We start from the raw sequence: 26,231 nt of genomic DNA on the forward strand, positions 1-26,231 counted from the left end.
CCCTGCTGAACCAGTCAAGATTTGATCCATCTATGGCCAGTTTAAATCATCAGTCGATCCGATGCTGCATCTGTCCCCCGTGGTTTCTGCACTGTTGATTGCTCAGTTCTCAGCATTCTGTGAGTAGAGAGCCAGGGACTGTCAGTCTCTTCGCTCTCTGCTTTGCCCTTCCAGCACTCACTGGAGCTCTGGGCTGTGGAGGGGGGAGTAGATCACTGAAAGTCAGGGGCTGATCCAAGCTTCTAGGTGTATCCCGACCATATCGTCAGGGTCTTTTCAGAGCCTGCACTGGCTCTGTGACGTCGGCCAACAGCAGGCGTCAGTCAGCTATTGGCTGAAAACAAATCACAGGAGTAGCCAAAATAGCTTTGGCTATACTTCTCCTTTTAACATCAACCTTTTTCTTCTCCCTTATCCTAATACCATAAATTCACACATTACCCAAATCCTAAAACTGTACATGTCACCTAACCCTTTTTGTCTGAATGCTAATAGTAAACAAAGCTGTAATTATTTTGTTGTGAACAGAAAACAGAGTTTTTTTTTTTTTTTTCAATATTATATAAAAATACACTTTTGTTAAACCTTTTTTGCAGGCACAGCTACCATTTGCAGTGGTAGGTAGTATGGAGGAGGTTAAGATTGGAAACAAGATGGTAAAGGCCCGGCAGTATCCTTGGGGGATTGTACAAGGTAAAATTGTTGTTGCTTTTGAAGTTCTTTGTTTAAACAGAAATGTTGAGTGTAGGAGCCTTCTTAACAGAAACAATGAAAAAAATATCTTCTAATTTTTCATCTTTTTTTACCTACTGCTGCATATTTACATATGTAGCATTTCATCTTCTAGTCTGTTGAGAGCAATATTGTAGAGTTAATTTTACATGCAACATGCTAAGACCCTGTAAATTAAACCCTCTAAAACACAATGGTGTTGATTTACTAAAAGCAAATAGGTTGTTTGCTTAGCAAAGTGAATTTTCATATTGCAAGGGAATTTTCCCTTTGCATAATGAAGAGATGATCCTAGGTTTTATTGGACCCAACATGCGTACGAGCTTGGCTGTCCTTTTTGTGGTCTGTACAGGCCGCTACTTCATTATTAAAGGCAAGTCTTTGGGAATGTAATAAATATATTTTGTGACTGCATGATGCCAATTCTGTAGTTTTTTTTTTTTTTTCAGCCATAATACTGCATGCTATAGACATGTAGTAAGAGGTAAATCACAAACCGTAGACATGTAACATTTTCACTTCCCTCAGCATGAAGCGTCAGTTTTACTTTTATCAATTCTGTGTGTTGAACACCCCTGTATACTATTAACAGTGCATGAGGATGTACAGTGGGTAAATAATTATTTTATCCCCTGCAGATTTTCTAAATTTGCCCACTAACAAAGAAATGAAGGGTCTATAGTTTTTATCATAGATGTATTTTAAATGATAGAGACAGAATATCCACCAAAAATACTGAAAAAAACCACGTGATACAAATGTTATGAATTGAGTTGCAGTTCAGTAAGTAAAATAATTATTTGATCCTCTACCAACCAACAATAATTCTGGCTCCCACAGACTGGCTATGTGCTCAGGTGGTACACAGATTAGTCTTGCCAATTTAAGAAGGTGCTCTGAATGACAACTCGTTATGTGTATAAAAGACACTTGTCCACAGAATCTTTCTTCCATTCAAACCTCCCCACCATGAGCAAATGACCAAAGAACTGTCAAAGGACATTGGGGACAAGATTATAGACCTGTACAAGGCTGGAATGGGCTAAGAGACCATCAGCAAGAAGATTGGAGAGAAGGAGACAACTGTTGGAGTGATTTTTCGCAAATGGAAGAAATACAAAATAACCATCAATCGCCCTCAGTCTGGAGCTCCATGCAAGATTTCACCTCCTGGGGTAAGGATAATCATGAGAAAAGTGAGGTATCAGTCCAGAACTACATGGGAGGAGCGTGTGAATGATTTCATGGCAGTTGGGACCACAATTGCCAAAAAAACCATTGGTAACATAGTACGCCACCATGAATTGAAATCCTGCAGCTCCCGCAAGGTCCCCCTCCTCAAGAAGGCACATGTTCAGCCTGAAGTTTGCCAATGAACATCTAAATGACTCAGAGAAGGACTGGGAGAAAGTGCTGTGGTCAGAGGAGACGAAAATTGAGCTCTTTGGCATTAACTCAACTCGCTATGTTTGGAGGAAGAAAAATGCTGACTATGACCCTAAGAACACCATCCCTACAGTCAAGCACGGAGGTAGAAACACTATGCTATGGGGCTGTTTCTCTGCTAAAGGTACAGGCCAAGTATGTTGCATTAAGGGGCCAATGGATGGGGCCATGTATTGTAAAATCTTGGATGTGAACCTTCTTCCGCCAGCCACAACACTGAAGATGGGTTGTGGATGGGTCTTCCAGCATGACAATGACCCAACAAATACCACCAAAGCAACAAAGGAGTAGTTTAAGAAGAAGCACATTAAGGTCATGGAGTGGCCTAGCCAGTCTCCAGACCTTGATCCTATAGAAAATTTATGGAGAGAATTGAAACTTTGAGTTTCCTAGCGACAGCCAAGAAACCTTAAGAATTTAGAGAAGATCTGTAAACCAGAACCCCTCCTGAGATGTGTGTAAACCTGGTAACCAACTACAAGAAATGTTTTACCTCTGTGCTTGCCAACAAGGGTTTCTCCACCAAGTACTAAGTCATGTTTTGTTTGGGGATAAAATACTTATTTTACTCACTGAACTGTATCTCAATTCATAACATTTGTATCATGTTCTTTTTCTAGATTTTTGGTTGATATTCTGTCTTTATCATTTAAAATACACATATGATAAAAAATCATAGACCCTTCATTTCTTTGCCAGTGGGCAAACCTACAAAATCTACAGGGGATCAAATAATAATTTTCCCCACTGTTTTTTTTTTTTTGTTTTTTTTTTTTACATTGCATTTGAAAAGCCGCTGTGCAAATACCGTGTGGCATACCTACATTTTTTTTCTCTGGGAGCTCTATATATATATATATATATATATATATATATATATATATATATATATATATATATATTTGGGGGTTCTAAGTAATTTTCTAGCAAAAAAAACAAACAGATTTTTTACATGTATGACAGAAATGCCAGAATTGACTCTGTAGGCAAGTGGTTAAACCTGCAGGAGGACCATTTTTTTGTATTGTTTTCAGGAGACTTCACTACTATTTTGTAGAGCTCAAATGTAGAGCATGATCGAAAGGCCTATAGGATAGTGGAGCAAATACCATCTGAGTCAAGTCTTCAGATAAAGACATGCAGTCCACTCAAGTGAACAGGTGCAGAACTCCATGGAAAATGTTGAAAAAAATGAACTCCTAACTGTGGCTTTCATAATTCATGCATGAAAGAGTTAAAAATCAGCAGCTACAGTATTTGTAGCTGCTGACTTTTAATTTTTTGGGGGGCCACTAAAGATTCTCTTTAATTATATTCATCTTTATACTGCTTACGTTAGTAATACAATAGGAAGGTATATTATATTTACTTGTTTTAAACTGTATTTTTTTTTATATTTATTCAGTTTGTTTCAAATATTAAAACTGAAATAAACAGTGTTTTCAGTTTGTAGTGCTCAGATACAGTTAAGTTTCGCTTTAAGGCCACATGCACACTGGATGTTTGGCCAGCTCCTCTGAATGCCTTTTCTCCTGGCAGGCATGCACACTGGCTTAAACATTGCTGCTTCTACAGGAGTTTTGTGTTTTGCCTGTAGAAGCAGCTCAGTGTTATCCTACGTGCCCATGCACATTAGGACAATTAGAGGCATATTTTAAGCTCAACGTATAGGGGCCGGAAAAAAAAACCTACTGATTAGTGGTTTTTCTGGCAGAAAGCTCTAATCAAAAACGCAAAACTCCTGTGAACTTGCCTAAACTGTGTACAATAGTATGTGCTCAATATCGGTGTTGTTTTTTCCTGCCAAGCAAACTGGCTTTTTATTATTTTTTTTTAAGCCCAGTGTGCATGTTTTCAAATGCGATTAGTTGCCTTTAGTGGCGTAAAAAGTTTGGGCATTCATTAATTCCATTGGCTGGAATATTAATTTATTCTAACCATTGAAATGAATGAAAGCTCTAGCACTAAATGCGCCTAGCCTTTAGGTGCATTTACACACATTTACAGGTGTTTATGTGCGTCAAGTGTTTTTACTGTTCAAACCCTCCTCTCTTGAAACTCCAAGTGATGAGTGTTTATTTTTCTGCCTCTAAACTTTCATGTCTCTATACCCCTGTAAATGCCTGTGTGTGTATGTGGACACAAGGCTAACGTAGAGGAGCATTTAGAGGCAGAAAAAAATGACAAACGCCTTTAAAGCCCAGTGTGCAGGAGACCAAAAGTTCCCTGAAAACTGGAGTTCTACTTTAAAAAAATTGCTCCACCCAGTGACTATAACTCATTTCCAAGTGGAGTATGCTGGGCTGAGTTACAAACTGGTTTCTTACATCTCTATGGTGTGGATTTTAGTGGAGAGAAATTTAAACAGCTGCCCAATGCCTGCTCGCTCTATGGTAAGTGTTCATCTAGACACTCATCAGAGGAAACCTGCCTGTTGCCTCCTTCCCTCTGCTCAGCTAGGCATTTCCCAGCTGAGCCTCCCTCTAGTTAGAGTCTGTACATTAGCTTTACCAAAGGAGTAAGGCCAGTGTGCAGATCTGCACCTGGTGCTGCTAATATCTGTGCCACAGTTTATATGATACAGAAACACAGCATTTCTACAACAATTCACAATTTGTGATTTGTCAATTTTTGGCCCAGGTGTCTCAAGCCTATTTCAACACGCTGTGTTGTTTATTTGCCACATGTCTGGTGCACTTCACATGTGAGCCAAAATACACTGCTCAAAAAGTAACACATTGAAAACACATCAGATCTCAATGGGGAAAAATATCATGCTCGATATCGATACTGGTATGGACTGGGTAATGTGTTAGGAACGTAAGGATGCCCTATCGTTTGATGGAAATGAAAATTATCAACCTACAGAGGACTGAATTCAATGACACCATGAAAATCAAAGTGCAAAAATTATGTAGCAGGCTTGTCCATTTTGCTGAAATTTAATTGCAGCAACTTAAAATGGTACTCATTAGTTTTTATGGCCCCCACCTGCTTGTATGCATGCCTGACAACGTCGGGGCATGCTCTAATGAGACGATGGATGGTGTCCTGAGGTATTTCCTCTCAGATCTAGACCAGGGCATCACTGAGCTCCTGGGCAGTCTGATGTGCTACCTGGGGGCGTCAGATGGACTGAAAACATGATATCCCAGAGGTGTTCTGTTAGATTTAGGTCAGGCGAGCATGGGGGCCATTCAATGGAATCATTACCCGATACCTAATGACAATCAGGGTGCCATTGACTAGCCTGTAGAGGTCTGTGCATCCCTCCATGGATATTCCTCCCTAAACCATCACTGACCCACCAACAAAACAGTCATGCTGAACGATGTTTCAGGCAGCTTAACATTCTTCACTGCTTCTCCAGACCCTTTCATGTCTGTCACATGTGCTTGGGGTGAACCTGCTCTCATCTGTGAAAAGCACAGGGTGCCAGTGGTGGACCTGCCAATTCTGGTGTTCAATGGCAAATGCCAATCAAGCTCTATGGTGCCTGGCTGTGAGCACAGGGCCCACTAGAGGACATTTCTGATGGTTTGGTCAGCTATTCCCACCAGTGGCCTGCTGGAGGTATTTTTGTAGGGCTCTGGCAGTGCTCACCCTGTTCCTCCTTGTACAAAGGAGCAGATACCGGTTCTGCTGATGGGTTAAGGACCTTCTACGGCCCTGTCCAGCTCTCCTAGAGTAACTGCCTGTCTCCTGGAATCTCCGTCATGCTCTTGAGACTGTGCTAGGAGACACAGCAAACCTTCCGGCAATGGCATGTATTGATGTGCCACCCTGGAGGAGTTGGACTGCCTGTGCAACCTCCGTAGGGTCCAGGTATTGCCTCATGCTACCAGTAGTGACATTGACCCTAGCCAAATGCAACACTAGTAAAAAACAGTCAGTAAAGATGAGTAGAGAAACAATTTCAATGGCCTCCACCTGTAAAACCATTCCTATTTTGGGGGTTGTGTAATATTTACCCATCTAGTGCACCTGTTAGTTCATTAACACCAAAGCCGTTTAAACTGATTAACATCCCCCTCTGCTACTTAACTGACCAGATCAATATCCTAGGAGTATAATTGACTTGATACTATACTCTGGTTGAAAAGTGTTCCTTTAATTTTTTGAGCAGTGTATGTTGTTGAAAACAATGGTTCATTAGGCCCAATGTATGATATGAATGGATGTATGGTTTTCTTTTTTTTATAAGGGGGAAATTAGGTTGACTGTCTTTAATCATCATTTTGACAAGAACCAAGTTGCATGCTTTTTGGGGTATGGCTCCAGCCTCTTGCTCAGATTATCCCTCCGTTTCTTTCCTTGCATTATAAAGGTTCCAACCATGTACAGCCATATCCTTAGATTTACTCATTCTCTCTGTGTGCTTGTATTAAAGTGTTACTAAACCCAGGACCCTGCATTAACTATATCTGGTCTCCCACAGTACACAGAACATGGAAATGCAATTAGTTTAGAAAATATAAACTGCTAAACATCTTTTTTTCATCAGCAGTTAGAGCAGGTTGTGTGCTTTCTATCAGTGTCCAGCAGAGCATTGGTTAAAGCTTGTAGGAGGTGTTTTCATTCTCCGCTGATTGTCCTATGAGACTGCATAACCCCTGACCCTCTGTCTGGTCGTTGATTGGCCCTGTGCTGATCACATGCAGTCTCCCAAGACAAAAAAAAAAAAACTCTCTAGCAATACACACCGAACTGAGCACGTGCAGCTTGCCCCCAAGGCTCTGTTCTATCAGCAGATGGATTGGGGACAGTAGAAGAATGGAAGGATCAGAGAAGACAGGATCAAACATCCTTTTTACTCAATGTGGAGTATTAACCCCTTAGGTTCCACAATGAGTATAACCAGGGCTGTGGATAAGGGGGCACCACCAGTCCTCCTGTACAGGGCCCAGGCAGCTCGGTAAATTGGATGTGGGCAGGGAGGGTGATCAGCATGGCAGGTGGGCAATTATTGGAACTGATCCCCTGTATGGCTCTCTCTGCAGCAGCTGAAAGCTGGCTTCTCCTTCCACTGGCTTTCAACTGCTTCAGAGAGACCCATACAGAGGATCGGTTCCAGTAATTCCCCTCCACTGCACCCATCACCCTCCCTGCGCACCATATATTTTCGCCTGATTCCTAGGCCTCCCTTTGTGCCCCCAGTGCTGCTTGCTTCCCTCTCTTTTCCATCGACAGCTACAAGCACACAAAAGGATTCTTCAGGATGGAGAGTGGGGGAAGAGTCCCATAAATATGTCATATTTACCAGCCTCTTCTCTAATTGGGCACAATGAGTGATTTGTACTGATCTCTCACTGTGTTCATTCATAACTGAAGCATGGTAAACTGTTTTTTTTTTTTGCTTTCTTTTTTTTTGGGGGGGGGCAGGGTGGGGCCTGTCAGGTTGGCTGTATGGGGCTCCATGGTTTCTAACCGCAGCCCTGAGTATAACAGTCATGCTTTACTGTGTATACAGAAACATGGTACAGAAAAGGGCACTGCTCACAAGATCAAGATGTCCTCCTGGTATCATGGTATGCTGCAGACGAATCCCAAGAGCTAGAATGGTCATCCCTAAATAAAAGCAAATACTAGATGATATTAAATAAAAGCAAGGTTATGCTGTGTGAATATGATGGTTCAGTTGAATGCAAAGGTGCTGGCACAACTACAAGTTGGACAAGCATTTCTCTAAATGAAAGTGCTCATTACTGTAGTGCAGCCCTAAACAGTCCTCTCTTCCTCCAGCCTTGCAGTGGGATGTTGATACAGGGCTGCAGGTCAAGAAACCCTTGGTGCCAGGGATGATTACATTTTGTTGCATGTTTTCTTGGGAATTCCTAAGATTGTTGATGCATATATGCTTCATCACCCATCTGTTCTTTTCCAAATAGTGGAAAATGAGAATCACTGTGATTTTGTGAAGCTACGTGAGATGCTAATTTGCACTAACATGGAGGACCTAAGGGAACAGACACACAATAGACATTATGAACTTTACCGACGCTGCAAGTTAGAGGAAATGGGATTTCAAGACCTGGGTCCTGGAGATAAGCCCGTAAGGTAGGTTGATGTCTCTTTCATACAGTTATGTGATCTGTTGGGAGTAATATTATTGTACTGTTGTTAGCAATTCTAACTTCAGACCGAGGACCATGCAGCACTGGCATCCCCAAATGTAATCCTGATGAGGACACATATCTGCATGGAGTTTGCATATTTTCCCTGTGTTTGTGCGGAATTCCTCCATGTATTCTGGCTTCCTCTCCTGCTCCAAAGACATGTTGGTAGGTTAAATGGCTCCTGTTTAAAACTGGTCCTAGTATATATCTGCATGCTTGTAAGATACAGGACCTTACATTGTAAGCTCTTTGAGGTCGGGGACTGATGTGCATGGACTGACTCATGTGATTTACTGTGTGTTGCTGTATAAATACCTGCCATAAATAAATGTTTACTGTCTGAAACATGTTTTCAGCAGAGATTTCTCTTACCTGTGTAATCTGCTAGCAATCTACGGTTTTAAATAATCGTTTAAATGCAAATAAAACTATTTTAGTTACTACTGTTGCTGTCACGTGCTGGAAAATGGGTTACCTGGGCACAGGGCCCATGGAAAGCATGCAGGAAAATGACCCGACCGTGTTTTGTGGCCTCACCCTGCACCTGTTGCTTGCACAGCTGTTTGGTACTGTGCTCCGCTGAGTCAGCTTTGCTAGGAATTTCAGTAAAGCTCACACAAAATGCTGATTGTTGTCTCAGGACTGGCACAAATGGAAATAATAAACTAGTGCTCTGGTACTACACTGTAACCTTCTGATTGACACTTTTCTCTAAGGGAAAGCTCATTTTATAGCCTAGGGTTTGCGGACTGGAAATCTCTTCATTCCTTTTTTTTTCTATGTAGTTGATACTAGTAAAAATGAAGGAATTGACACATAAATATTTGAATAAGTAGCTAAATCGGATGAAGTTGAATGGGCCCTACAGTCTTTTTAATCTTTCTTAGATATTATTATTATTATTATACAGGATTTATATTGCACCAACAGTTTGGACAGCGCTTTACAAAGTGCTATGTGTATGTAGTCCATTCAATATAAATCCTCTTATGGATTAGCAATTCTTAAAAGTGTTACTAAACCCACAACAGTAAAATCAGTCTGTATATGCAGTAAAGCATGCTGGTTATACTCACCGTGGAACCTAAGGGGTTAATCTTCTGCACTGTGTAAAAAGGCTGTTTGATCCTGTTTTCTCTGCCCCTCCTCTTGTTCAAATGTCCACCTGATAAGACAGACTGAACCCATAGTCACATGCTCAGTTTAGTGTGTATTGCTAGAGGTTTTTTTTTCTTGGGAGAGTGTATGTGATCAGCACAGGGCCAACCAGCACTGTCCAGACAGAGGTCAGGGGTTCTGCATGCTCCTAGAGCAAAAAGAAAACTCCTCCTTCAAGCTGTAACCAGTGTTCTACTGAAGTCACAAGACTGTTCTAACTGATGAGAAAAGGTATTTAGCAGTTTATATTTACTAAAATAATTTCATTTCTATGTTCTGTGTACTGTGGGAGACCAGATATAGTGATTGCAGGGTCCGGGGTTTAGTAACATTTTAACCTTTTTTTTAGTTGAGGCAGCCTTTGGGCTCATTTTACACCTGTGGGTTTGGGGTGGTAAAGACACCTCTGAGTTGTGTATTTACTGCCCCCTTAACTTGGAAATGCAACAGTCAGGGGTGCACACATTCTACAGCCACTAGTAGAAGCAAGCCCTTTAGGAGTATGCAAAATCTCAAGGCGCCCCAGTCTGAAATGTAGAAAAACATTAAATGGGTCTAATCAATGGGGAATATGAGCCTGTGATGATGCACAAAACCTCATTTATGAAGGTGACTTTACATCAAAAGCTCCTCCATCATGTTGGAGTCTTCCTTACAAGTCAGAGTCCCTGCTTCACATCAGATTCACCCATCACTGAGTCTTCTCATCACATCAGGGTCCCTCGTTACAGAGCTGCTACCCAAAAAACACACAGTTCCCTCTTCACATGGGAGCCCTACCTTTTGCCTCAAACAGCATGGCAGGGGGTGGGAGGTAGAGACGGTCTGAATGAACCAGACTTCTTTCCTCTCCTGAAAACTGGGGATGCTCCTCTATGCTGTCTGCCCTGGATCAGTGTCATGAGTTGCCAACACTATAGCAATGAATGCAAATGGGTCCTGTGCGGTGGAACCCAAATGGCACCCCAGTTGAGCAAAGCTTGTTTCTGTGTATGGTTTGGTTTGAAATCCTAGAACATGGGACATCAATATTTGCTCATGACATATGCAGACTGTGCTTTGATGATCATCCCGTCCACCAGACTTCTAGGAGTCTGAGTTTTTATGACTGAAAATAATAGACTGCGGTCTTTTGGCATAAAAACCTAAAATGCTTTTGGTAGCAGAGACCAAGCATCTTTTGCCTAGGCCTGGCAACATAAGAGAACTCATCAGTGTTTTGTTTTTTTTTTACTTTATTCATGCTAAGCAAGAGACATTTCTTAAAGCGATACTAAAAGGCTCACTTTTTTTTTTTTTTTAAATAACAAACATGTTATACTTACCTGCTGTGTGCAGTGGTTATCCACCGATGCTCCAGGCACCTCCTTTCTGTCGGGTGCCCCCATAGCAAGTAGCTTGCTATGGGGGCATTAAAGCAGGCTGTTCCCAAGCCTCTGCTCTGTGTGTCCATTCACACACGGAGCCCCACTCTCTTCTCATTTGCTGATTGGCTGTGATTGACAGCAGCAGGAGACAATGGCTCCCGCTTCCTGTCTCAGCCAATGAGGAGGCAGAGACCCTGGACAGCCAAGGCTGTTGTTCACATCAGTGAATTGCGATGGGGCTCAGATAAGTAATGAAGGGGCTGGGGGCACTGCTGCACACAGAAGTTTTTTTTACCTTCATGCATAGAATGAGCCTTTACAACCACTTTAAGCCCCGTACACACGTTGAGAATATTGAACAAATTATGTGCCTTTTCTTTCTTTTTTTTTTTTTTTGCATGTTAGTCTCATATCGAATATAAAGAGGTTACCAAAGTTAGGAAAATTCTTGAAGACAGAATAAAAATTCGGAAGTGATGTATTGTATTTTCAGATAAAAACTGTACTGATTGAATGAAAATCGTATGATCTGGTATCGTACGAGAAACATTTTCATGCTTGTCCCTTAGAATCATTTCGGACGAAAACTGTGTACTAATGATCAGATTATTGTACGATCGTTTCAAAAGTAGTATTTTTCAGACGATTTTCTGATTGTATGTACTAGACTTTACTCAACATGATTTTTTGGTTTTATAATGTTTATTAGTTGTAAGTTGATTAATATAAAGTGTGAATTTTCATAATAGGTCCACCTTAAAGTGGTAGTAAAGTCTGTTTTTGTGCTTGTACCTACAAGTAAGCCTATAAAAAGGCTTACCTGTAGGTACTGTAAATATCTCCAAAATATGCAATGTTTTAAAAGATATTTACTTGTGTAGCAGCACCGGCACATGGAAGGAATCAGAGCTGTGTGCCGTAAAAAGTGACTCCCGCACACATGCGTGGGAGTGACATCATCGTAGTTCGACCATTCAAGCCGCTGGAGCTCACAAATCCGGAAGAAGGACCCAGAAGAAGTGACAGCTCCCTGCTGGAGGGCTTTGCTTTAACCTCCTCAGCGGTCTGATTATTTCCGATTTTTTTTGTGCTGAAAGCGGTACCATTTTTTTGCATGGAAATATGTAGTTTTATATTGTTCGCTGTAATTTTTAGGAATAACTCACTGAAATCTGTCCGAACAAGAGTCTAGTAAACATCCCGGGTAGGATAAAATTTGAAACACGAAATCATAAATCATAATTTAATAAATAATCATAAAAATTAATAATATAAATTTAATTCAATAATGTAATCAAACCAAAAACACTGAAATTTGAAATACAGAGGCAAATTCGCACATCGCTGAGCAAAGTCGCAAAATCGTTTTCAGTGTCTGATGACAAATTTCCCCACGAATCATTATCACTCAATTCTGCAAGTGGTTCTAATTTACTATCGCTGTTCTCTAGCTGGTCTAAAACCGCTTTTGACATAAAGGGACGCTTTTTGGATGCCATGGACTTTTCTAAGTTTCCAGGCAGAAAGAACAGTCAAAATGCAGGCAGGGCACAGGACAAAGCAGTAGGGACAAAATGTATGTGAAATGTTTTGAAACAGCAATGTTTTACTATGTAATAATCATTTTAAAAAAAATGACATTTTTTTAAAATTTAAAATTTGCCACCGGTTCCGGCGCCCGTACATCCCGACGTCACAGGGACCGGAACACGGAAACCGGATGCCGGCATCGGCCGGAGGAGATAGCCGATGACGCTGCAGGGTACACATCGTGGGAGCGAAGGACAAGGTAAGTGCTGCAGGGACTCCTTGAGCAACGCCGCATGGTAAGCCCGAGTGTAGCTCGGGGTTACCGCTCTTGATACTCAAATATTACCCCGGGCTACACTCGGGAATACCGATAAGGAGGTTAAGGTAAGTTTCACATAATGTGCTAGTATGTGATGCATACTAGCACATTATGACATTGCTGTTCAGGGCAAAAGTTTTGTTTTTGTTTTTTCTTTTTTGTACTAGTGGGTTTACTACCACTTTAAATATCAAGAGTTAGATATGTCTTTGTGTTTAGCACCAGACAGGAATCTGGACATGCATTTTACTGGTTGTGTGATAAAAATGGATGGCCAGGCTTTCTGTTTCCAATTAGGATATGTTGTGTAGGGGGTTGTACTGCTGTTTCAATCAGGCATGTTAAGTTTGTCTGTTGGTTTATAGTTTGACCATTTAAGCTAAGGTACGACATGTTTTGTAGAGCTGTTAATGGCACTCCATTCCTGTGTCACAAACATATGTTCCACATATACATTCACTGGCTTTGCCCTGGAGCTTCGGCTCCTGTACTTAAAGAGGCCTAATTCACAACATATTTTTGGCTTGGAGTCACATATTCAGGCTGAACAATGTTCTGATAAATAATAAACCTGGCTTTTAAATAAAACATAATGACTTCTTTTGTGTTTTTGTAAAGGAGAATTGTCTGCCTAAGGGTGGCTTTTGATTCCATAGTTTGTAAAATGTGCAGTACATTGTCACAAATAGTAAAGAAGCTAATATATTTATGGTCAGGCAGGGTGTCCATAACGTTCTGTTCTGTATTCTGGACCATCAGGAGCTGTGTGATATGTATTTTTTTTTTTTACATGTTATGTATTTCTTGCCTCTGTAAATGCTTTCCTTCAAATTGCATATTATTGAGCATGGATGGTCGTTATGTGGTGGCATAAGTAATGCAGTATAAATTTAAAAACCCAGCAGCAGAGAAAACTAAATTTACATACTATTATAAGAGACCATTTAGGTAAACCTCCATGGCTGGATCAAGAAAATGCAGAAATAAGTTTGTGAAATAGTAACAATGGCATGCTTCCCATTTATTTAAATATGTTAGGAGATTGGATAGTGGGGAAAAAAGGCAACAGGAGAGGAATTTGTGATCTTATTAGATATCAAGTGGGTGAAAGAAAGTAGGCAGGATATAGGGAAGGATGGTTTGGATATATAAGTGGTTTGGAAGTCGGAAGGTTTGGAGGGCTGAAAATGAATAAAACAGGCGGTGCCAAGGGTTTAAGAGGACCTAAGAGGGAGGGCAACTCCCAACTGTGTTAAGGTCGGCCAAAAAAAAGTTTAAATTGCTCTGAGTATTTATATATAATCCAAGCTGAACAGATTTCTGGAAATCTGTTTTTATCTCGTTCAGTGGCCATTAGTTGTTACATGTGCATATTATCATCCAATAACCTCAGCCACTCAACCAGAGTGGGTTCTGAGAAGACTTGGGGTTCTATTTTTGAGTTCTCATGCACACTTGACGTTTTTACAGCTGCTGTTTTTGGCTTTTGGCATTTTTTTCTACCCCCCAGCATGTTTTCCTAGGTGGCCATGCACACAGACTGTAACCAACGTTTTTTGTCTGGAAAAAAAAAACTAGTGGGTTTTTAAAGGAGTTTTTTAGCTGTTAAAACACGGTGAAATGGCGCAAACCGGCGTTATTGGATGGTTTTTTTGACCCAAAAAAAAATTGGGGGGTGTAAAAAAAAACTGCTAAAAAATGCAAATGTGGAAAAACGCTGCTAATCGTGGCTAAACGCTAAGAAAATCTAACAAAATCATGTTTTTAATGTGACTTTACACAGTTAACGTTACCAGCGTTATCAAACCGTGAAGTGTGCATGAGGGCTTAAAAATCTGCTCTGTGGATGCCTTAGCATTTTCACAGTCATCACAAGCAATCCCTGTATTGAGTCTTATTGTTTATTTCCTATGATAATCAGATCAATCTAGTGGCCATAATGCAGTATTTTATGGAAATACCCCAGCCAGGAATATACTGCATTATGGCCACTAGATAGAGCTGATTGTCATAGGAAATAATTAGGGGGATAATTTGCAAAGGCTGTGCAAATTGTGTGAGCATTTTTCTTTTTTTATCAATAGACCCCCACAGTACCTATTGCCTGATAGGCTGATAAAATGAATAATTTCAGGATGGAACCTTTGGCTTCTGGTAATTCTTTGAGTGATTTTGGACTACAAAACTTGGTTTGGTGTATGTATATGTTTGAAACCAATTTTGTCTTTATGCTATATAATGGTTTTAATAAGCTTCTAGTATTATGCATTGTTATTTAGCATTGAAATTATATCACTCACTGTCTTTGTGGTGACTGGGCTACATTGCTTGCTATTATTTGTTGTTTTGCTTCATGAACTAGATTAATTTAGAATTCGGAAATCGGTTACAGCTTATTTTAAGGTGGACCAAGAAATCTTTAAATGGTGCAAGTCAGGGGTGCTCAACCTGTGGCCCACGGAGCCCTCTAATGTGGCTTCTACCTCAAACCTGGGAAGCACATGCCCAGGGTCAGTAACCCCAATGATCTCAATATAGGCTTGCTAACATGCCATTCCAGAGCATCAGAGTGCAGTGAGCTAGACTCGGAGGAGGTAGGTCGCTGTGGAGGGAACTGGAGCCGCATAAATCAATGTTTCCTCTGTAGCTCCGGCTCCTGTCCCAGGTGGAGTGATACCAAGTGCACTTTACCTGCGACCTTTTTAGCAGCCTGGAGACAGAGAGCGATGCCTCTGGAAGAGGGGGGAAAAAAGGTCAGAGTATTAAACATCACATACACTGTGCTTTTGCAATGGCATATTAGCACATATAAAATGGTTACAACTGTTAGGCTGCTTTCACACTGATCCATGGGTGCAGTACAGTGCACCTTCCACTTTCCTGTGGGTTGGCTGCACTGAGCCATAGACTTGTATTATATCCTGTAGGTTTGGTGTGCTTTCAGAAAGTGCACCACACCCGCAAGGTATAATAAGTCTATGGCAAAGCGCAGGAAAGCTGCCGGTGCACTGTTCTGCACTTGGGGTGTGGGTAAACTGCAGTATATCAGTGTGAAAGGAGCATTCTAGGGGGCTCAGGATAGTAAGGGTTTATTTACATTAGTAAGGGTTCGTTTACATTTGTGGTTTGGGGATGGTAAAACCCCACAGCTGAGACTTGTATTTACCACACACCCCCAACCATTGGTGTAGCATCAGGGGTTGCAGTGGCGATCCTATTCCATGCTCCAGGGGGCCCATGCAGTCTCCTTGTCGCATTCTGTTCTACACTGGGACAGGAGGAGGGGTATTGGGGACGGCACATACAGGGATGTATGTAGCTTTCTTCAACCGTTGAAAGCTGGCTTCTTTTCCTCTCCCTCCCACCAGCATTTAGGGACTTCAGGAGGAAAATGTTAACTAGAAAAGCTACAATTTCTGGGGAAATTGTGTGAAGTGTTCTTGCCTCCACCAATAGTCTACAACTGGAGTGGGCAGAGTAACTGGGTGGAGTGGCTTGAGTAACTGTGAAAAGGTTGGACTGGGCAGAGTAACTTTATGGAGTGGGCAGTGTAACTGTGTGGAGTGTTTGGAGTGAGTAAAGATAGAAAACATTACACTAACCAATTGATCAAATTTAAAAAGTGCACATGGCAAGCTTGATAGAGTGAGAAATGCATTTCAACTTTTAATTATTTATATAGCACATTTAATTGCAATGTTGTTGCCCAAAGTGCTTCACAGTTACATTAAAACATACATTTATATAAACATTAGCAGCATTATCACCTCAAATACTCTCTACTGTAGAAAACTTATTTCCAAACCTTTAACCAGAAGCTGGCCAAACTGTCACGAATTCAAGAGTGGATTTCAAATAGGGCAGAGAAGAGCGGTTAAAAACAAACTGCTCCAAATTGCTCACTTCACTGGCATCTTTAAATGGTTGTAGTTTTAAAAACTATAAATCCTACAGCGAAGAGCTTTATATTGTGAGAATCACAAGACCCAGACCTACACTTTGATGCATAGTATGTCTCTGAAATATTAAAAATGAAGGCAAAGTCGCAGTTTAGAAATTGCCCTTCAAAGTTGAGGTGGCTAGAGTGAAGTTTTAATGAATGTCAATGGGTGGCGAGAGTTGCAAACAAATGGTCATATTGTGAAAACTATCAGGACTATGGCTTAGCCGTGGACATTTTTAGTGGCAGCAGGGATAGCTGAACGTTTTGATATAAGATTTGTGTAGGTGGGCTTGAAAATGAGGGAGTGATGGCAGTTTAGAAATTGTGTCCTGATTTTTCAGCTCCCACTCTAGTTTTGAACATTCCGCCATTCATTCCTATGGGAACAATTTCAGAACAAAAACGCAGATATTTTGTGAACCATTCGGTGAAACGTTCCACAAAGTAATAGCACACCAATCAGGAACAATCCACATGTTTCGCTATATTACTGTCTATGTAGTGTAAAAACTGTGGGAGGAGTTAGGGTGGTAAATTTGGCTATAATAATAAGAATATATACGTGAGATAACAGTAAGTGGTCTTGCCATGCAAGAACACTTAATTATGCTATTCAAAATAAAAAATTTTAAATTCCTGAACTATATTATTTTATTGTGGCCCGTGACCAGTTACCAAATCACTGAAGTGACCCTCACACTTCGAAAGGGTGAGAACCCCTGCTGTAAGTCTTTATATATAATCCAAGCTGAATATATTTCAAAATGTTTCTGTGGCATTTCGGTCAGTAGTCATTGGCTGTTCCATGTGCATTATATCATTTAGGCAGCCCAAAAATGACAGTTATTTTCATTCAAGCAGAGAGTTGAACGAAAGAAAAACTGACCTGATTCCCCCATTCACACATTTGAGGTAGATGGGGGAAACACTCTTGTTGAACTGTTGTATTGTGACAGTGAAGAGACTTCCCCACTGTCAGAATACACTGATCGGGATTGCAGGTTAGTCTGCAGCCTTTTTCGAGAATGGACAATCCGACAGGAAGGTTCTACAGAAGTCAATCGATAAATCAACATACAGTGCCCAAACATGATTCTAATTTTATCTGTTCCCTGCTGAACTGGCCGATTTTCAGTCCTTGTGTGGCCAGCTTAAGTAATCACAGCCACTTAAGCAGAGTAGGGATCCGAGACAACTTGGGGTCTGTTTATAAATAATTTGTTGTGCTGATGCCTTCGCATTTGCACAGCCGTCACAAGTAATCACTGTAATATGTCTTCCTGTTTGTTTACTATCATTATCAGCTCCATCTAGTGGTTATAATGTGGTATTTTATGAAAATCTATTAATCACGAAAATTCTGCCTTTTACCTCTAGACGGAGCTGTTTGTCATAGGTAATAAACATATTTGAGACATTATGGGGATAACTGTGTGATAATTGCTGTGGGAATGCTATAGCTTTCATTCAGGAAATTTTTTATGACTTGGACCCCCAAGCAACAAAAATGAATAATCTCAGGATGGACCCTTTGGCCTCTTTTCTGTGTATCTGTAATATGTGTGAAACAAGTTTTGCCTTTGTGATATTTAATGTTTTTAATAAGCTACTGGTATTATGCATTGTTATTTAACATTACAATGATATCACTTACTGTCTTTGTGGTGACTGGGCTGCATTGTTGGCTATTCTTTTTTTGTTTTGTTTCAGGAAATAGATTATGTTAGAATTAGGAAATGGGTTACAGCTTTTTTTAAAGGCAATCTGCTTCCTAAGCAGTTTTACACAGCAGTGAAATGAAGTTCTCAGGATGGCTTTATGGGGGCCCATATCCTGTTTACTTTTCTTTCGGCCTGAATTAATGCTGCCGTCTGACTTGTATTCCATCTCCGTGATACGTGCCACCGAGAGTAAATATATACTTTCCTTGCCGTTGTCATCCTTCATCGCTCTATATGTTTGTTAATTGTTCTGTGATACATATCTCTCTAACAACTTCCTCTATTGGAATTTGAATGTCTTCAGCTGTAATGGAGGGCGGCTGTATGCAATTAAATGAATGTCTGGTCTTTGGCCTACCATTTAATATCGCGAAGCATCTTTCCATCTGTTCAAGTTATGTTGAGGCTCCAACTGCTTGTCTAGACAACTGTAGTGGCAGTCTAGCTAGCACATTTAGATACATGGAGCTGTGTGCATATCAGTGGTGGTTCCAGTGGTTAATGATGTATATATGGGACTGTCTGCCAGTCAAATGGACTGGGGCTACAGGAATTCAAATGCTGGCCAACTACTGAAACAAGAGCCATCTTATGCATTGTATGCTGGACTCATTTTTTGTTTAGAACAGCTGATCTCCCTGATATCCTCACAAGTCCTAATTACAGGTTTGTTTGACTAGTGTGATAAATAGGTGTGACCTCTGCACTTTTGGGACACTGGCAGCATTCCTAACATAGCTATTGCCCCACACACACTATAAGAAAATCAGACGAACGTATTGGTCCGACGAGCAATCTCGTGCAATTTTCTGACGGTGTGTACATCATTTTCAACAGCTGATTCTGATCTTACGAATGAAAATTAACGATGGTGCAAACATTAAAATTTTTGTCGTTCGGGAACAGAAGGAATGATTTTCTTTTAACCTCCCTGGCGGTATTCCCGAGTGTAGCTCGGGGTAAAGTTTCAGCACCACAAGCGGTAACCCCGAGCTACACTTGGGAATACCTTGCAGCGTTGCTCCGGGATCCCTTCTGCACTTACCTTGTCCTTCGCTCCCGCGATGTGTCCCCTAAAGTGTCCCCGGCCATCTCCTCCGGCCGATGCCAGCATCTGTCTTCCGGGTTCCCTGCGAAGTCAGGACGTATGGGGACGTAACCGGCGGGAAATTTAAAAATTTAAAAAAGTGACATTCACTAAATACACTAAAATCACATAATAAAACATTACTGTATCAAACCATTTCACATACATTTTGTCCCTAGTGCTTTGTCCTGTGCCCTGCCTGCATTTTTACTGTTCTTTCTGCCTGGAAACTGAGAAATGTCCATGGCGTCCAAAAAGTGTCCCTTTAGGTCAAAAGTGGTTTTAGACCAGCTAGAGAACAGCGATAGTAAATTAGAACCACTTGCAGAATTGAGTGATAATGATTCGTGGGGAAATTCGTCATCAGACACTGAAAATGATTCTGCGACTAAGATCAGTGATGTGCGAACTTGGCACTCTCTTTCCAATTTCAGTGTTTTTGGTTTGGTTATATTATTGAATTAAATTTATTATTATATTATTTTTTATGAATAGTTATTATATTATAATTTATGTTTTTGTGTTTCAAATTTTAACATACCCGGGATGTTTACTAGACTCTTGTTCGGACAGATTTCAGTGAGTTATTCCTAAGAATTACAGGCCTACAATAAAAAAACAACATATTTCCATGCAGAAAAATGTACCGCTTTGAGTACAGAAATACTGACATAATCAGACCGCTAGGGAGGTTAATGTGTACTGTTTTTGTACAAGAAGAATTGGATACGAAAGACCGCGCATAATCTGAAGCTGTTTATGACTCGGAAGAACCTGAAGAAAATAAACATCACTGAATATTTGTAAGCATTACAGCCATTACTGTCAGTAAACAGTTGTCTTCAACCCACCCCCAAAAAACAAACATTACATATGCAAATAATTTGCAAATAATTTCTAAAATCATCTGGATTGTTCTCATGCAGTTCTCTCAACAGAGACAGGTGGGAATACTGGTCATGCCTCAGTAGCCATTTCTTGCACCACAGCCTCCTTTTTGTCTTTTTCCTCTGTTGCCCCTGTATGGCCAGAATTCCAAAACCCATAATGGCAATTGCAGTATTTTCAGAACCTTTGGATACGGTATCCATGACTATTCCGAAAATTTGTCACAAAAGATCCGTCGATGGGGGATAAAAAATATGGCACCAAAAGGTGTGGCTACAGGGTCACACGTACATTACATCACTTCCACAGCTACACAACAATGTTCGTACGCAATGCCTTTATCGTACAATATTTTTCTCATGCATAAAAGCACATCGCTTTCGACCAGCTGCGTACAATCGCTGATAATCGGACAATCGTTCGTCCGATTTTCTTATAGTGTGTACAGGGCATTAGTATTAGACTCTTAACACATTTACCTCTGTGCTACACATAGGTTTTTACTGCCTGACTGGACAAGGCCAAGGTGAGATGGGAGATTTTAGCCTTGGCAAGTCTGGCTATGGGCTTGATATACAAAAGACAAATGAGATGTTCAGTTTGCAAGGAAATTTTCACTTTGCAGGGGAATTTTCAGTGTGCTGTCTGGGTTTGTTAGGGGCGGCCTCAAACTACGGCACTACTAACTATCGTGTAATATATATATGGCGTCACAGAAATGGACTTCCTTTTGTTGTGGCACATACAGTGGGAATCGAAAGTTTGGGCACCCCAGCTAACAATTTGTATTAATGTGCATAAAGAAGGCAAGGAAAGATGGAAAAATCTCCAAAAGGCATCAAATTACAGATTAGACATTCTTATAATATGTCAACAAAAGTTAGATTTTATTTCCATCATTTACACTTTCAAAATAACAGAAAACAAAAAAATGGCGTTTGCAAAAGTTTGGGCACCCTGCAGAATTTATAGCATGCACTGCCCCCTTTGCAAAGCTGAGACCTGCCAATGTCATGAATTGTTCTCAATCATCGTCTGGGAAGACCAGGTTATGTCAATCTCAAAGGTTTTAAATGCCCAGACTCATCTGACCTTGCCCCAACAATCAGCACCATGGGTTCTTCTAAGCAGTTGTCTAGAAAACTGAAACTGAAAATAGTTGAAGCTCACAAAGCTGGAGAAGGCTATAAGAAGATAGCAAAGCATTTTCAGATGTCAATATCCTCTGTTCGGAATGTAATTAAGAAATGGCAGTCATCAGGAACAGTGGAAGTTAAAGCAAGATCTGGAAGACCAAGAAATATATCAGACAGAACAGCTCGCAGGATTGTGAGAAAAACAATTCAAAACCCACGTTTGACTGCACGATCCCTCCAGAAAGATCTGGCAGACACTGGAGTTGTGGTACACTATTCCACTATAAAGAGATGCTTGTACAAATATGGTCTTCATGGAAGAGTCATCAGAAGAAAACCTCTTCTATGTCCTCACCACAAAAATCATCGTTTGAACTTTGCAAATGAACATATAGACAAGCCTGATGCATTTTGGAAACAAGTTCTGTGGACCAATGAGGTTGGACTATTTGGCCGGAATGAGCAAAGGTACGTTTGGAGAAGAAGGGGCACAGAATTTAATGAAAAGAACCTCTGTCCAACTGTTAAGCATGGGGTTGGATCAATCATGCTTTGGGGTTGTGTTGCAGCCAGTGGCACAGGGAACATCTCACAAGTAGAAGGAAAAATGGATTCAATAAAATTTCAACAAATTTTGGATGGTAACTTGATGCCATCTGTGAAAAAGCTGAAGTTAAAGAGAGGATGGCTTCTACAAATGGATAAAGATCCTAAACACACCTCGAAATCCACGGGGGATTACATCAAGAGGCGTAAACTGAAGGTTTTGCCATGGCCTTCACAATCTCCTGACCTCAACATAATTGAAAGTCTATGGATAGACCTTAAAAGAGCAGTGCGTGACAGACAGCCCAGAAATCTCAAAGAACTGGAAGACTTTTGTAAGGAAGAATGGGCAAAGATACCTCAAACAAGAATTGAAAGACTCTTGGCTGGCTACAAAAAGCGTTTACAAGCTGTGATACTTGCCAAAGGGGGCAGTACAAGATATTAACTCTGCAGGGTGCCCAAACTTTTGCAGACGCCATTTTTTTCTTTTCTGTTATTTTGAAAGTGTAAATGATGGAAATAAAATCTAACTTTTGTTGACATATTATAAGGATGTCTAATCTGTAATTTGATGCCTTTTGGAGATTTTTCCATCTTTCCTTGGCTTCTTTATGCACATTAATACAAATATTTAGCTGGGGTGCCCAAATTTTCGATCCCCACTGTATATATGGGGAATGTGGTCGTGCTGGGAGCATGCTCAGTCATGCAACTTCCCCTGGTCTCAGTAACGACTGAGCTGTTAAGACCAGCTCCTGATCACATGATCATTGTGATAATCAATCATTAGAGAAGTCTGTGAAAAGAAAAAAGACAAAAAAGTTAGATCAGGGCTTGATCTATTATTATTATTTTATTATACAGGATTTATAAAGTTTGCTCAGCACTAGTGATGGGCCGAACACTCGGTGGGTTCGAGGTCGAACATTCAAACCTAATGAATGTTTAACTGCAAACTTCGAACTTAATGCAAGTCTAGGGGACTTGAACTTGTAAATTCAAAAGTGCCAATTTTGAAGGCTTATATGCAAGTTATTGGGCATAAAAGGGGTATGGGGACTCGGGTACTGCCCTGAGGGACATGAATCAGTGAAATTTTTTTCAAAAGGTACTAGTTTTAAAGGGGCAGTCATTTTTCATTGCTTAAAGTAAAAAAAAAAAAATTAAATATAATGCCTGGGGGGTACCCTCAAACTATCTGCAAAGTTAAACATCTGTACAATGTATAGAACCTGCTGCAGCAGGACTGACTTTTTTTTTTTTAAATTACATTTTTATAAAAAAGAAAAAAAAAACAAAACAGATACCCCACAGTAAACAATAATAAAAAAAGTGCGTTGGGTTCCCCCTAAAAGCCCCACCAGGCCCTTTATGGGAACCCCACCTCCTAAAATTGGAAGGAAAAAGTGCGTGGGGGTTCCCCCCAAAGGCCATGCTGGGCCCTTTTAGGCCTGGTAAGACTTTTAAGGGGATCCCTACCCCCATAAAATGAGAGGAAAAAGCATGGGATCCCCCCTAAATTCCTACCAGACCCTTAATCCAAGCACAGGCCTAGCAGGGCAGGAAAGTAGGGGATTAATGAGTGCTCCCAAACTCCCTGCAGCTTACTAGGCCATGTACCCTCGGCATGGGGACAGTGTCCCCATGACAATGGGGACAAGGGCCTCTTTCCCACAATCCTGGCCTGGTGGTTGTGGGAGGTGTGCAGGCAAGGGAGCTCATTAGCAATAAATAAGGGGGCATCCTGATGCTTCCCCCTCCCCTTTGTGAATGGGTAAGCGGTTAAATTCAGTAAAAAAAATAGATGGCAGAATTCTTTGAAAAATTATTTTATTGAACAAAAAACAAAACCGTTTTCGACAAGTCCTTTTAATAAATATTTTTTTTAAAAAAAGCCAAAAAATGGTTCTGTTGTTGTAATCCATCGTTAATCCTGGCGTCCAGCATTGTCACGACAATGCCAAAATACAAATTAAAAAAAAAAACCGCCAACTCGTCTGCACCAGCCAAGCACTCGCCATAATCTGACATTTGCCGGTCAGAGGTAAACAATTTGGCGGAGCTAGCAGTGACAACACTGCTAGCTTTGCCTAGTTGTGCTGTAATTGGCCAAAGCACTGAACCTTACCTGTGGTCAGGTGCATTGCTTTGGCCATTCATAATGCACTGCGAGAGCACAGTGCATTGTAGGGTGCGGCGGGCGAACAGCCTGCCGAACATCCTTCTAGTTCGTGTGCTTGGAGAACACACGAATGGCCAATGTTCCAGTCGAACTTGTGTTCAACTCGAACATCAAGCCCATCCCTACTCAGCACAATATCAAGGGAGGCAATACAGCAACGATACAATACAATACAAGAGGGTTAGGCTGGCCCTGCTCCTGAGAGCTTCCAATCTAATAGGGAGGGGCTGGTGGAACAAAAGGTAACAACTGTGAGGGATGAACTGATGGGGAAAAACAGAAGATTCGGTTATTAACTGAATAGGTTCTAGATTAGTGTCAGTGTGTTTTAGATCTAAAAAGGTGTTCTATTTAGTGTCAGTGTGTTTAGGTAGACAAAATGGCAAAAGGTGCACTGCTGTTTCTTGCCACTACTGTAAGTGGAAACATCAGATAATGTACAAATATGTGGTATCTTCATGCATGTCAGGTGGTGGATCATAGTAATGGCATTAAATAAACTAAAGTTTTTACATTTTTTTATTATTACTATTTTGTGCCAGTGATATAATATAGAAAAGAAAACGGGACATACACTCTAATAATATATGAATAAACAAAGGTCCTATTTTTCTGGAAAAAGCAAGTATAATTCACCTGAGATGTCTGGAGATTTTTCAGACTGGTGAAGGGTGTTTTGTCTAGTAAAATGCTGGCTTCCATCGTCCAGCCATTTACAAGAAAAATATTGTTTCTGTATTTTCCTTGCACTTGATTGGGTATTCTTTGTAAAGTGAAATTTTACTACTTTCACTAGGGTAAGGGAAAATTCCCATGCAAAGTGAACAGCCTATTTGTCTTTATTAAATCATCCCCATGAGTCACATGCTATATATCAAAGTGTATTTTCCCTGGCTTTTATGTATAGTCCACTGTCTGTGTGTTATAATGGAACTAAGCCTAACTTGTAAAAGACAGGCAGCTGTTTATTTCAGAAGAAGCATGCTATGCCTCTTCTCAATAACACACACTTACCTGCCTGCTCACAGTCTTCTATTGAATGTGCACTGGGCTGCGAATTTGCAGCTCCGCGTACTTTCCCATCATACTCTGGCAGTGATGGAATGACTGACTCCCATGCACATTTACTCCAATATAGAAGAGGTTTTTATTTACCTCCACTTTCCTTTATTTATTACAGGTACTCGTAAAGCGCTGCATAAATTGATGGCGCTATATAGGAGTATATTATACATTCACATCAGTCCCTGCCCTCAAGGAGCTTACAATTTAAGGTCCCTAAGTCCCCGGTCACACTGGGTGCGACTTGGCATGCAATTTTCATGCCATGCGACTTGCAAATCCTATGCCAAGTCGCACCCTATTGTCCGCTATTAGAGTGGTCATATCATTGCGATTCGGATTTGGTCACACTGATCTCTAAAGTAGTGCATGCACTTCTTTTGGTGCGATTTGCATAGAGAGCTGTCAGATGTTTTGCAAATCTCACCTCAAATCAGCATGACATCCGACTTTGAAATTTAATTTTGATTTTAAAGTCGGGATCTGTGTAATGCTTTGAAAATGAAAGCTAGAAGCTGGTTACTATGCACAGCTGCTCCAGATTTATTTTATTTTATTACAGGTACTTATATAATGCCGTCATTTTACGCAGCGCTTTACATATATATTGTACATTCACATCAGTCCTTAACCCTCAAGGGGTATAAAGGTCCCTAACTCACATTCATACATACACATACTAGGGCCAATTTAGACAGGGGCTAATTAACCTTTCAGCATGTCTTTGGAGTGTGGGAGGAAACTGGAGTACCCGGAGGAACCCACGCAGGCACAGGGAGAACATGCAAACTCCAGGCAGGTGGTGCCATGGTTGGGATTCGAACCGACAACCCTAGTACTGCCAGGTGGAAATGCTAACCATTAGCTACTGTGCTGTTCTGTCTGCTCCAGTCTTAGTAAATTTATTAACTCATTGATATTGTAAACTCTGTTTCATTTGTATTTGTTTTTATGGGGGATTTCCAGCACAAACAAGAAATTAGGCTCTCACATAT

General features: G+C 40.7%; 1 protein-coding gene across 2 annotated transcripts in view; it reads left to right on the forward strand.

Moving 5' to 3' along the window:
* Positions 1-26,231, forward strand: part of LOC149453618 (septin-10-like) — a 99,397-nt gene that overhangs the window by 59,055 nt on the left and 14,111 nt on the right. For both annotated transcript variants that reach the window (XM_089688137.1, XM_089688138.1), the window contains exons 7-8: positions 597-693; positions 8,067-8,235. In XM_089688137.1, coding sequence (XP_089544263.1) covers positions 597-693; positions 8,067-8,235 — 266 coding nt within the window. The remainder of the gene's footprint in view (positions 1-596; positions 694-8,066; positions 8,236-26,231) is intronic.

The sequence above is a fragment of the Staurois parvus genome, unplaced genomic scaffold (assembly GCF_062004578.1).
Source record: "Staurois parvus isolate SC_StPar_1 unplaced genomic scaffold, SC_StPar_1.0 ptg000446l, whole genome shotgun sequence".
NCBI classification, from domain to species: domain Eukaryota; kingdom Metazoa; phylum Chordata; class Amphibia; order Anura; family Ranidae; genus Staurois; species Staurois parvus.